The 13,575-nt window shown below is 39.3% G+C and overlaps 1 protein-coding gene across 1 annotated transcript in view; it reads right to left on the bottom strand.

Annotated features, from left to right (window-relative positions):
- The window catches only part of TENM4 (teneurin transmembrane protein 4), a 349,338-nt gene that overhangs the window by 199,407 nt on the left and 136,356 nt on the right, over window positions 1–13,575 (bottom strand). The window contains exons 4-6 of the mRNA XM_058863767.1: window positions 9,340–9,592; window positions 4,389–4,487; window positions 2,080–2,315 (exon numbers count right to left, since the gene is read on the bottom strand). Coding sequence (XP_058719750.1) covers window positions 2,080–2,315; window positions 4,389–4,487; window positions 9,340–9,592 — 588 coding nt within the window. The remainder of the gene's footprint in view (window positions 1–2,079; window positions 2,316–4,388; window positions 4,488–9,339; window positions 9,593–13,575) is intronic.

Here is a 13,575-nt window from a genome sequence, read left to right as displayed (position 1 = left end):
TTGTTTGCAAACAGACCAGGTTACTTAGAATAATAAACAAATTCCTGTTAAGAATTACATAGTTCATATCAAAATGCAAAACATCTCAGTTTAACTTAGTGGAAGTACAAACATTTTGACTCCTTCATTCATTTCTTTTCTTTTGGGTTAGGTGATACAATTCTCATCTGCAACTTGACAGGATGTAAAAAATAATTACAAATGAAAAGGTTATTCATAATTTTTAAATGAGTTAATTAGTAAACCCTGCCAGAGTCACTCATTACAGTAATTAATAATTGATTATACTTGAAATTAAACACAATTTTTCATCAAAATCTAATTTAATATCTGCCTTTTTTCTCGTTGATTAGAACACTGGGTCTGGACAATCTTTGCTAAATATGTTTATGCTGAACTGAACCATTGAATTTGATTTTTAATAATTGGTAGTTCCTTTAGAAATTAGTAATTATGACCCATAATTACAGTGGTTCAACCTGCTCAGCATTTCTGGCACCTTGCCAACCAACTGTGGTGTCTGGCCAATGCCAGTGAATTCACCTGAATGGAGAGGATAAAAAGGATGGGAGGGCACTCAATGGACCTTTCTTTGAACAATATTAACTGGAGTTTTAAGCAGGAGTGTGATCTTTTGTGAACTCTGAGACAAGGTTCTGAGCTGGAGAGTGGCAAACCAAATTCCTCTCCATCTATCAACCAGCACACACCGCCTCCTCCAGAATGAGGTGAAATGACTCAGCTACGCTGAGCTGAAATGATTCTTCTCTGACACACTGAGATAATGTCCAAAGGAACCATGTTCAGGACATAAGGAGAATACCAGACAAATGAGAAAGTCAATTCCAAATGTACATAGCAAATGATGAAAACTGACTGCATATTTCATCAAACGGCTGCTGATTTAATGTTGGTTAATTAATCATCCCTGTTCCTCTTACAGGAGACATAAAAGTGACCAGAGTATGATGCAAGGCAGAAGTGGAAAAGTATCAGTCATTAAAGAAGTGTATATAAAAGGAACACAGTAAAAGCAATCCTTTGTGGTGGTGCTAATTATATTCATGTAAAATGAAAGCAAAATCTTTCGATCCAGACTAAGATTTGTAATTCTAACCACAACCTTTTATAGATCATTAGCGTACAGGAAGTCACAGCAAAATCAAAAAAGACTCATTTGTGCCATGAGAAATGGGCTTTTTTATCCATGATCACATCTAAAAGTGTCTGACAACTGGAGTTTGCACCATGGACAGTTGAACATAGAAGTCTAGGAATGGACTTTTTAAAGACATTTATAACACACATATCAAACAACTGAAGAAAAAGTAATGGTAACAATCCAACTTTACAGGCTTAAAGATACAATTTTCACTTCTAGGAGTTCAATTACTTTTGCAACATACACTAAGAACGTTTTTTTTTGCAATGAAGACTGACAAGCCTCATAAACCAAAGAAATTCAGATCATGCACAGTCCCAGAAAAACCCACTGCTTTTCCACGCAAGATGCAAATTTCACCAGCACTACCTACTCTAAAAAGGCTCTCCTGAACCACAATTTCAACCTAGTCCTTCTCCATCCTCCTGGTCGTCCTGTGAACTCCAATTTAATTGCTTAAATGTCACTGAAATGGGTGTGTCACCAAATAATAGAATTAAATCACATTTTTGTGGATCAGGATCTCGGTTCTGACCCTGTCCCACCAAAGTCAACACTGGGATGTTACCGGGACTGGGACATGGACTTCACCACCTGTTTTAATGGGATGCTTAGAGAAAACCCGGTGACTTTGCCTCACTCCAGGTACACTTTACTCTGCAGAATATAAACAGTCCATGATACTGAAGGGAGTACAACTCCCTCATATGACTCATGTTTTACTAAGCCCTTCTGGCTTTATGACAGGTGTTAAGCTCCCTACCACAACACTGCAACACAAACAAGTCAACAGATGCCTTATTTCCCCATCACTTTCCACCACAGTCTTGACCCACTGTTTTCCAAACATTAGCAGTACAGGAGGGCTTGCAGAGAAATAAAACAAAAAGAAGAAAAACAAACAGCAACAAGCTTACCTATGAAATAGGCCAGCAGGATCACCAGCGTGACTGAGATGACAATGGCACTCAGAGCAGCACATTTCCAGTTACAGTACTTGTAGGGTTTCTTCAGGTTAAAGGCAGGCCTAGAAAAGGTACTTCTGGGAAGGGGCCTAGGGGGAGGTGAGTACACAGTGCTGGACGTCAGGGGATATCCCGGCGACGTTGTACAAAAAAGGGGAGAAGTGCCTCCAGGTTTGAACAGGAAGTGCCTGAGGGAAGAAAGACCAACAGCAAGTGACTCCTCACACAAATCGATGCTGAGAGAGACGTGGGGTGGGAGAATGGCGACTGTTGCCAGGACGAGGAAAGCAGCTCCACACAATGCTGGCTACGGACATGGACGGCATGCATAAAAGAGAAGAATAAAAATCAAAGGCAAGTCACACAGAGTAAAAGAAAACAAAATCTAACAAAAAAAAAAAAATCACAGTGCCAACAACGCCACAGAGAACTCTTCAAGGGCAGGAGTCCCCTCTGTGGCAGAGCTGGCGTTAGAGTGAGATGAAAACCCCAAGCACAGCTACGACAGACTGGTGGCACGGGCAGAACTGGGAGCCTGCTCGCACTCCCACAGAAATGCCCTATGGAGGCTGAAGAGGAGCAGAGGTCAGATTAAAGAAGGGGGGGCGTTTATCAATTTATTGATCACTGCATGAGAGCGTTTTTTGTGTGGCATCGGTGAATGGAGATGGGGAAAAAGAGCTTAAGCCATTCCATAGCACCCAAATTGTCACAGAGGGGAATATTCACACTGTCCCCATCCAGCAAATTTAAGTGTCAGACAATGGCATGGCTAAAAGCATCAAAGTCCTGTGTATTGCCAGTGGGGAGAGGCACCTGCTTCCACAGAGCAGTCCAGAGCACCTTGGATTGAAGCCTACCTTTAAAAAAGTGTGAATTACTGTCAAAGGCAACAGCATTTCCTGTCCAGTGACACATTGGGAGGCATCGTATTTTGTCCATTATGACAAATGCAGCCTGAGAGCCAGCCCGTGAGCACCTCGGGTGAGAGTCATGGAAGTCAGCATGAAAATAACATACTGAAGCCCATGAGTTTCTGAAATGAAATGTCCCAATGGAATCTCTTTCCACGGGAATACTAAATGAAAAATCTGATTTCGGTGGGACATCATGCTGTAAAAGGCATTCAAATTCTGGGAATGAAACCTGGGAAATGGAGTGGACTAGTCTACCACCATGCTTCTGCAAAACAAAAACGCAGCTTGTGAGGACTGAGAAATAGCCCCAATGCCCTTTGCACATTCTGCCATGGCTTATGGGGCCAGATTTGCAGCCAGAGTAAATGCAATCAGCATGGATTCATGGGAGTCAGTCAAGCTAATACCAGATGAAGAGGTGACTCTTCCCCATGAAGTTACTTATGCACTCACCGGGGGAAACGTCACACGCGGAAACATCACAGTGCAGAAAAGCCACCAATTCATGCAGTAAAATGAAACACATAATTATCCAAAGTAGGCGTGTGTAATGCTACAGCCATGGTTCTATTGGTACTCCAAGCATGACTGCTGAGCATTAGAGAAAGATCCTTTATTTCTACTAATGCTCTACAAAAAAAAAAAAAATAAAAAAAAATACAATAAATCAGATACTATCCCATTTTTGAAAAGTATTTATTTAGATAGAGATGTATCTGTTCTGAGCAAAGAGGCACCTGCAGTGTTCAAGTACACCAATATGCCCTTGTGTGAATGATGGCTACCAAATTATGAGCTGCCAACACAAGAGTCAAGTTTTGGCACCATGTATTAAGTTAAAAGTCCATTATAACTGAAAAGTTAAGTGATCAAAATTTGTGTAAAGATGCCAGAATAGGTGGTTAAGTCAAACTCCAAGGCTTGGCTTACATACACCACTAGTACTCACTTGTCAGATAAGGTATATAGAAGACATCAGCTTAACAATGAAGTATCAGGCTGTCAACACAATAGAAGTTTTAGATTTTTATGAAAATTAAATTAATTTTAGTTAATATGGGAGTTGAAATTGCTGTAGGTGCTTCTTACAAATGAAATTACTTTCAAAACACTAAGAGGATAAAAAGCAAATGGCATGCAGTGGCTCACAAGCATATTAATGAGTTTTTCATCAATATGTACAGGACACAATGCTCCAAGCCCAAGAAATTAATTTCTTAAAGCCATATTGGAAGAGGTCAGCAATGGTGTTGTCATTAAACATCACTGATATGACCAAATGCTTTCATGCAAGGATCATAATGACTGTACAGTAAACAGGAAGACCACGTAAGTGTCACATACCCATCATTGTAAGCACCGTCATGTCGGGAGGAGGTGAGAATGTCCATCTCAATGAGGTTGTCCTGCAATGTCTCTAGGAATGTCTGCTTTGCTATGTTTCTACATACATATGGAAACATGAATGAAGCCAGTGAGTCATGCATATATGAAGTGTGATCTTATAAACCACAATGGTTATAGTGCAGTTGTGTATGGAATTAGAATGATGAACCATATATTTATATGCATAAGATGCTACACATATACATATATAGCTTTTAAAAATGTTCACTTCTTTATATATACACTATATATATGCATATACACACATATAAGCACACATGCCCATGTGCATGTATTGAAAAAGTTGATGTCTTTGTTCATTGCACATTATTTATTGCCAGTGACACACAAAACCTTCCAAACTCCTGGACCCAAAGAACCAGGCTTCAGTCCAGCCCAGCTGTAATCTGGTTACACTCCTGCATCTGTGTTATTTTAACTCAGAAAAGGCACAGCACAGTATCTATATCCCACTGTGGCAAGAACCTTGGTAGCACTCTTGCATCTAACTTTCTCGTGGATTTCCAGCAAAAATCTGCCACTCCTTTACTTCTTGGATTTGAAAACTTTTTAGTTTCCCGTTTGATTAATTTGTTTTCCTCTGTGGAATAAATAACTCACTATATAGGGTAAAATGTAAATTTTCAAAATGTAAATTTTGCTCAATATGAATATTCCAAATGCAAGTTTGTTGGTGATAAGCAGATAGAAGCTAGAAACAGGTAAAGCTGTAACCCAAATTCCAACACCAGAGTATTGGATATAATCTGGATAATATAGGCAATAAGCAAGATACTTAGGGCCTGCACATGCAAATGCTTGGGACTGACCCTGCACACAGCAGCAGCATTTTGCAGTTTTTGTCCTCCCGGCATGTTCTTTGATGAGTCACATTTTGACCTATAAATGCTAAATTGTTTTGTACTTTTTGAGGAGAATAGCAGGAACATAAAGAATTAACTCAGAGACAGAGCTGGGAAGAAACTGTGTCTTTCTCACCTTTGGCCTTGTTTCTCAAGACCTGGCAAAAGAACATTCTTCCCATGTTTTTTAAAACAAAATACAGTTCTGGTTTTGCCCATGTCTGTTTTCATCGTCAAAACTGAATCTAAGCCTGAAAGCGAATAAACCCCCTGGCAAAACCTAGTAAAAGAAACATAACAGCACTGTGACACTTTATCACTTATGCAGGATTAAGAGCCTAGAGGGTGTAAGTGACATGAACTCAAACAAGAATCCCTGTCAAAGAAACTGGATTCAGGTAACATGCTAAACCTAGAGAAACCAGCCCTGTCACATTATACAAACCTTGATACTGTTTCCCCTAAAATGTTCTCGAACCTAATTTGCATTTCTACTTCCTCCTCTTCCTGCTGCTAATGCCAGCGCTTGTTTAGCTCAGCTCCCTGCTTTTGCAGGCCTTTGGGCTGCTTTGACAGAACAGATTTACTCCTTGATCTGAATGAAAGTGAAGTGACTCCTATTCATAGCTTTGGAGTAAAGTGGATCAACATGCATGAGCTGTGTGCCATACCACTTGAGACATCAATCCATCCCCAAGTGTTTGCAGCTTCCTCACATTCCCTGGGAATGCAGGAAAGATTAGATGTTGAGTTCAATGCAAAAAGAAGCAGCATATGTGCATGCACGGAGCATTTAATGGATAAGAGGAAAGGCACCTAGCAATGCACCAATCAATCAATAAAAGTTCATTGGTAGATAAAATCCATGTCAAATTGGTTCTGTGGATTTCAGTTGTGGATTGTCAATGAAACAGAAGAGGGGAGGGTTACATAATCTCACAATGTATGCATTTATAACAGAGAGGTTGCTGGGTCACCTGAGGGACTGATGTGTGACTGTCCTCCTCATGGAAGGCTCACAGAGTCTGTGCCCTTGGAGACTACCTGTAAATCGCTGGCTAGTTACAAAACATTTTCCTTTCTCATTAGCAGTAGTGGTGGCAGAAATCTGACCATACATGATTACCATGTGAAATTTCCTCGGAATGGAAGCCTCCTGGAAACTGTTGGTTTGTCAACTAAACATCCATCTAGTTGGCATATATTTGCTCCCATAAGGTCAAATGTAAAGGAACAGAAAGGAAGCCACAGAAGAAAGAAGACTGAAGAATAAATATGGGGGGAACTCACTTACCTGTCAGGAGTGCCTGCTGAGCAAAGATCTTCTCATCACAACCTTGATAATATATGGCTTTTAAAGCAACAAAAAAGGGAGCAGACAGGAAAAGAAAGAGGAGAAAGGAGAAACAGAGAAAAGGGAGTAAAGGGAAACTAATGAAAACGAGGGAGAGAAGAGGAGGGGCTCTTCCTCTTGCAATATACAAAATTCTCAGATATGCTTATCCTGTCAGCTGTATAATTACACTGTACCTCTCTGCTTGCCCTTGCATTATGATTTGGACACTTCCAGGCAGTGACAAACCAGTCTGAATTCCCGGTTCTGAAAACTGCCTGGAGTCCATGGCAGTCAAAATCAAGCCACTTCAAACTCTGGTTAAATTCTGTAACTGCAGGCACATTCCACAGCTTGTGACAATCCTTGTTCAAAAGATGTTCTCTCTATCTTGACTAATATGGGATTAAAAGAAACCAATGGAAATATAATTCCATTTCCAACATGAGATTACTATACTCTCCTAACTTCAGAAGCCTTTAGTCCTGAATTAGTCTCTTGGCCAGGATTTATATTTCTACATATTGGACATTTTATTCTCTTAGGTGATGGTCTTTTTGTTTGGTTCTAAAAATCTTTGCAGTGGAGAAGATGGGGAAGGTCAGCCTCATGAAAGAGGCTGAACTGAGCATCCAAGTTTGCTAAACAGCTCTGAAGCCTGGTCTTTTGTATCTACACAATTCCCACTGAAGGAAATGGAAGATCTCTGTGTGCAGGAAGAGCTGACTGTCAGTGGAGATTAGTCACAGATATACTGATCATCTATGCAGCTCAGTCTTCTCTCTTTATGACACTATTGTAACACATTTTATTTTCTTAATGTTGTATAGGTGAAGGAATAGTCAGTAGTGTTCATTTGCTGCTGGCACAAAATTATATATTTTCTAACATGCTTGTTGTCAAAAGGAACACTGGGAAAAATTACACCATTTCAATCAGTGTGCCAAACGCCTCACCATCAGTCTTGAAATGTCCTGTTTTCTACCAAATTAATAAAATATTTAGACAGAGGACCAGGTACAAATGTGACTGATCTGTGATGCTAGAGTGAAATCATCAAATGATGCAGAAAGAGCTCTTCATGCAGATGGACCTCCAACTGCCAGTCTGATTAACAGCAATAATGTGACCAATCCAACCTGCAACAAGAGCAGTCTGCTTCAGATCTTGAAAAATTTTCATCCACAATGATTTCACAGAGAAGAAATGAGGACAGCCTTTAAGGTTTTGCACTACTGAAATAGTGTATCATCTCTTCTACAAAGAATTCACCACCTGGCTAGGAAAAGGCACAGGGCTTCCTTCAAAATTATAGAGGATTATCACAAAAGATCTGCAGGAGTAGGGCCTAAGTATTTTTTAATGTAATTTTAATAAGAAGCATCACATAAAACTCAAAGCTTTGGTATTTGTGCTTGAGAATTACTAACACAATATAATTACTGAAACTGTTGCCAAATCATACTTGCATTCCTTGCTTATAATTTTGTCTTAATCCTTTGGATCCAGCTTCTTAGTTGAGTCTTTTTAATCAAGAAGTCACAGAGAAATTAATTATCTTTAAATATCACAAAATGTGATATTGAGGTTGTTTTGGAAGTTTCAGAGGGCCAGCAGACATTGCTCATTCTCAAAAAGATGCGCTCATTTCTCTTAGCAGAAGTTGGCAAAACTGGGTACAATTTGTCCCATGATACAGCTACAGCTGCTGCTGCTCTCAATGGGATTCCTACAGGCAGTGATGTGACAAATTTGGGCCCTGTCTCATTTTCAGTTATTATATGATTTTTTGCTATCTAAAATCTTGTTGGTTTGAGACGGTTAGACAAAGGAAGAAAAAAGACAGTTGAGCAAGTGCACCATGTTTTAGGCTTGGAAGACTTCTCTGCAGACTGAAAATACATTGTGTATGGGAGCTAACGACTTCAGCATCCCCAGTGGCTGCTCGGTGCAAAGGAAATGGTGAAGCAAAACCTCTGGAGGAAGCAACTGGGACCGTAAGTAGATGCACTCACCCCCAGATAGGAGGACTAAGGTGAAGGGAGTGTGAGAGCTCTCTTTTCCAGAACCTACACAGAACCCGAACAAAGCTATGAACTAGAACGACTTGGTACACCCTTGTCACACCCTTCAGACATCGCATAGGTGGAAAAGAATTTGAAAGCTAAATGGAAAGACCATTAAATGACTGATGCTGGGCTATCCAGTGTTTCCTGCTTTCTGGAGCAATGTTGAAAAAGGCAGCAGCTGACCTTTCCTCATTAGGTGAAACAAGATCAACGTTTCTTGAATTATGTACTACTAAAGTACTCCTTGATGAGGCACAGCTACAGGGCTAAATCTTTTCAATATACTGACTTTTAAAATAGGATATTGATTTATCCTACCACATAGGAAGAAAAGACATTAAAGGAAAATAAAAGGAAGAAAACCAAGAACATTTTAATCTATGATCCTGATTCCAATTTTAAATGAGGAAAATAACCTTATGAGCAGCTGTTAAAGACAACATTTTTAGTTTATGAAAGAAGAGCAATTTCCTCTTCTCCTAATCCAAATAAAAAGACACAAGGAATAATAAATACAACGCAAAATGCATAAGTCAAACACCAGTTCACAAACTAGGTGGCTGGCTATGCAGATGTGTGTATTTTCCATAACATCCTAAGCAGACACAGTCAGAACACTGCAAGTGCTAAAGAAAGCGACCTACCTTGTCTCCAGTGGGATGTTACTGTTGAGTAACCAGTTGTCCTGAGCATGGGCTGGCTCTTGAGTAGTGGCTGGTTGTTCTCCAGAGAGAGAGTGGTCTGTAGGAGCTGGGCTGGGGTTGCTGCGTGGAGTGAAGTTCCCTCTGTTCAGGGAATTGATGGAGGCCGCGTGATGCTGATTTGGGGTGTGAGCATGGGATATTGGAGGTGGTGGAGTTCGAAGTCTTGAATGATTTTGAATATTTGGAGGATGATCTAAAATGTAAGTAAAATACTTTTAAGGTTCATAATTTGAGTAGTTCCATACTGTGCTCATTTATGTGCAGACAGGCTGGGGTGAAGGCTGGGATGCCACACATCCTAAATGAAACTCAAAAGGGTAACACAGCCTTGTTCAATATGTTCTAGTGGCACAGCATTGATCCCCGATTCAGATGGAAAAATAGTTCAGTCTCATACACAAAAGGTATGAAAGTTTAAAGCACTGCAGAAAGCCTGTCCTGACAGCCAAGTTAACTTCAATGAACAACTGCAGGTAGCAAACTGCAATCTATCTGTGGCACTGATTTGTGATAAAGCATGAAAAATACAACCAGTCTGGATAGATAACACATTAGAGACAGTTTATGATGGATATACAGCTCCCAGAGAAGTTTGTTCTGTCCGTTTTGCCCAAGAAGTTTCAATAGTTAAGTCAACAAGAAGACTGAGAACAGATTTAATCATAGACTGGGTTTAGGGAAAGCCTAAAAGCATGTCAGGGTTATACAATTTAACAAAATCTAGCAGTTTGTACTATTAGAAATGTACTCAAACTGAGTAAAAAATGCATGTGGCATAAAATCTGAGGTGTCAAGAAAATGAAACAACTTACAGAAGAAAGATGTAAAGATCAGTGATATGGCTACTTTGAGTAAAACTCAAAGTATTTCTTAGCCAAGAGACTGAGGAAGACAAATACCTAGGAAAGATGAAACTAGTGCTGATTATATCTGTATTTTTACCTTTTTTAGGTAACCATAAAGCGTTTTTTTAATATTTTTTTGGAAATGAAGAAAACAAAAGTATTTTATGAAACTGGATGTAGATTGATAGTTCAGCACAGCATATGAGAAACAGGACACATATATCTCTCTGCTTTTAGTGGGCTCATGCTCAAAAGTCATTAATACTGTGCACTGGAACAGATTGCCCAGAGGTCATGGAGTCTCCCTCACTGGAGATATTTGAGAACTGCCTGGATACAATCAGGTGCAATGTGCTCTGCAATGACCCTGCTGGAGCAGGAAGTTTGGACCAGGTGACCCACTACGGTCTGTTCCAACCTCACCCATTCCATGATTCTGTAATACACAATACTTTTGTAATGCCTTATCTGAAAAGAATGCCTATCCTATAAATCTAATACTTACTAGACTTCTGTATCATGAGACATTAACACTCATTCTCTAATTAGAGACCTCAGAACTGAATGAACTGTATGTACTTGTAAATTACAATGAATGACATTTAATGATATTTTTGAAATTTGGATTAAGACTTGGATTTAGCAGAGCAACAGAAAAAACATTCACAGCATCTCTGTAGCTTCTCAGATGGTTAAATACATTAGATAAAATATGGAGATGTGTGAGGGGCATCCTGCCCCTCCTCACCCTGTGTTGACGCACACTGCCTCATCATTAACTATGGCTGGTATGCCAGAACCTTATGGTGCTTGAGGTGGTCTAGCACAAAAAAAAAAGTGTTAATTACAGGAGTGCCATTATTCTGACTGAACATACATTTACCTCTAGCTTTGTCAGGTTACACATGCAAACAGGTGCATGTATTCCATAGGGAGAACTGAGTGGTTTTAGGGTCCCAATACATTTTACCCTAAACCCCCAGAACAGTCAGACACATGCCTACTGGTCTCTCTATTTTATGTCAGTACAACAGAAAACAACAAGTTCAAAAAGAGGTCTACACTGGTCATCTACATTTGGACAGACAGACTTTTCATGGGAATCTAAGGAACAATAAAAAATCTGATTTAGCAAAGCTCAACCAAACTTAAAAAAGCCCTATAATGCCAATAATATTGGCCTCTGACTTTCACATCAGCCAACAAATTAAAGGGAAGAGCAATGAGCATAGGCAAGAAATATCAGAACTAAACCAGGTCTGACATCAACTCTGCAACACAATGTGAATTGAAGTGTCCAACCATTCTTGGACTGGATGTTACTGGGGACTGTTTAGTTGAAGTCCTGACTATTGAGGCAATAAAAACAAGTGAAGGAATTCAACTCCTGGTTTAGTTTCATTAATAACTCTTCTCCTACTCAACAGACAGGAATCAAGATAGGAACAGTGGATTAAATCCAGTTGAGGGAGACGAACACATATAGAAGGTTTCCAACTTTTAGGGCTGTCAGTCTATCACCATACAATAAGAATGTAATTCAGCTCAGAAAAAATTACTTGTTTATTCAGGAGAAACATACCAGAGGTTTCCAAGACCAGCTATTCAAGTTTTCAGCATAGCTCATGCCTGAGATGAATACTCCGCAATCTACAAAGGAGCTAAATGGGTGGATCTTGGAATAAGCAATAGGCCTGTAAAGTTCTGCTATTGGCTGACTTTTCCTTCTGGAGGCACCATTTTCACATTGTGAGTCAGAGCCTATTTTCAAAGATCTGTTATGTAAATTCCAATTTACACCATATTATTACAGACACATTGCAGATGCTATTATGGATAATGCTTTTGAATCAAGTAAAAATGTGTTATTTTCATTCTCTGTTTTCATATCCTCCGTGATTTCTTTGCTAAGTAAAGACAGCACATCTATCTTACTCTGCTCTATGTGATTTTTCACAGGATTTTATAGCTTGAATTTCATATTTTCTGACATTTAGGTGGCTTTTCCTTCCAGAATGTTTTTTTATTTCATTCATATACAAATTCTGAACACTTATGTCATATCTGAGCACTATGGAATTTAATATACCTTGACTAGAATTAGTAATTATTTCCCTTGCCTTATGATACTTTTTTTACAATTGTCTTCTTCTCAAATTAAGGAACATTAGAAATAAGGTATAGACAAAAGCACAAGCCGGGAAATCTTCCTATTGAAAATTACTGCAGCTGTGCAGAATTTTCTTTATGCAAAATGAACCTGCTAAGGTTCTTATTCTCTGCTGTGACCAAACCTCCTGGGGGGTTTGCAGTGGATCATGAACGCCAACCAAAGAAGACAACAACAACAACACCACCAAAACCCCCACAACAACAACAACAACAACAACAACAACAACAACAACAACAACAACAACAACAACATATTTCTTGATTTCCTAAAATTTCAACTGTCCCATTATTTGAATATGCCTGGAAGTGTTCAAGGACAGGCTGAATGGGGCTTTGATCAACCCAGTATAGTAAAAGTTGTCCCTGCCCATGGCAGGGGGTTGGAACTAAAGGGTCTTTAAGGTTCCTTCCAACCCAAACCTGTGATTCTATGATTATTAACTAGACCCACAATGTTTGAGTGATATAAATGGTGTGGCTGTATTTCCACACAGGAAGGAGAACTTAATGATGGCTGTAGCAACTCTCTTACACCATGTACGTGCATAAGTCTTACACAGTGGGAAGACGCTGCATCATCCATTGTTTATTATATAGAATTTAATTTTTACAGAATTGTATTTTTATAGATCCCACTGTGTAGGTGGGATACAGGGGAACTTTGATACAGCTCTCTACATCTATCAGGGATGACAGCACCACAGGAATTCAGAAGACTTTATAGAAGAGCAGGTCACTGTGGCCAGTGCACAAATTGTACAAGATTCCCCAAGACCTTTCTTAACCAAGTATAAGATAGCTAAAAGTGACTATCTGTAAGTTATCTTTATTTACTCCAAAAGAGAGAATTTTCAACATTTTTCTTCTTGCAACTTTCCTCTTTGGTTTCTAAAAAGACACAGACTTTATCATTCCCTCTCTACTTGTTGTTAGAATGAAAAACTTGACATAAACTACTCAGAGGGATCAGCTGAGCTACCAAAATAACAAGGAATAAAACAAACACCTTGTAAAACACCTCTCCCCCCATCCATCCAAATTTCTAATAGTCTCAGAGTCAAGTAAAACAGTTTAAGGGTTGATTTGTGCCTTGAAGGGAGAACAGAAGAAACCAGTCAATAGCAAAGGACTCTTATACTCAAGTTCTGGTCTTAGACAC

The sequence above is a fragment of the Poecile atricapillus genome, chromosome 1 (assembly GCF_030490865.1).
Source record: "Poecile atricapillus isolate bPoeAtr1 chromosome 1, bPoeAtr1.hap1, whole genome shotgun sequence".
Classification (NCBI taxonomy): domain Eukaryota; kingdom Metazoa; phylum Chordata; class Aves; order Passeriformes; family Paridae; genus Poecile; species Poecile atricapillus.
The sequence above is the reverse complement of the archived record's forward strand: the minus strand, read 5'-3'. Positions and strand labels throughout refer to the sequence as shown.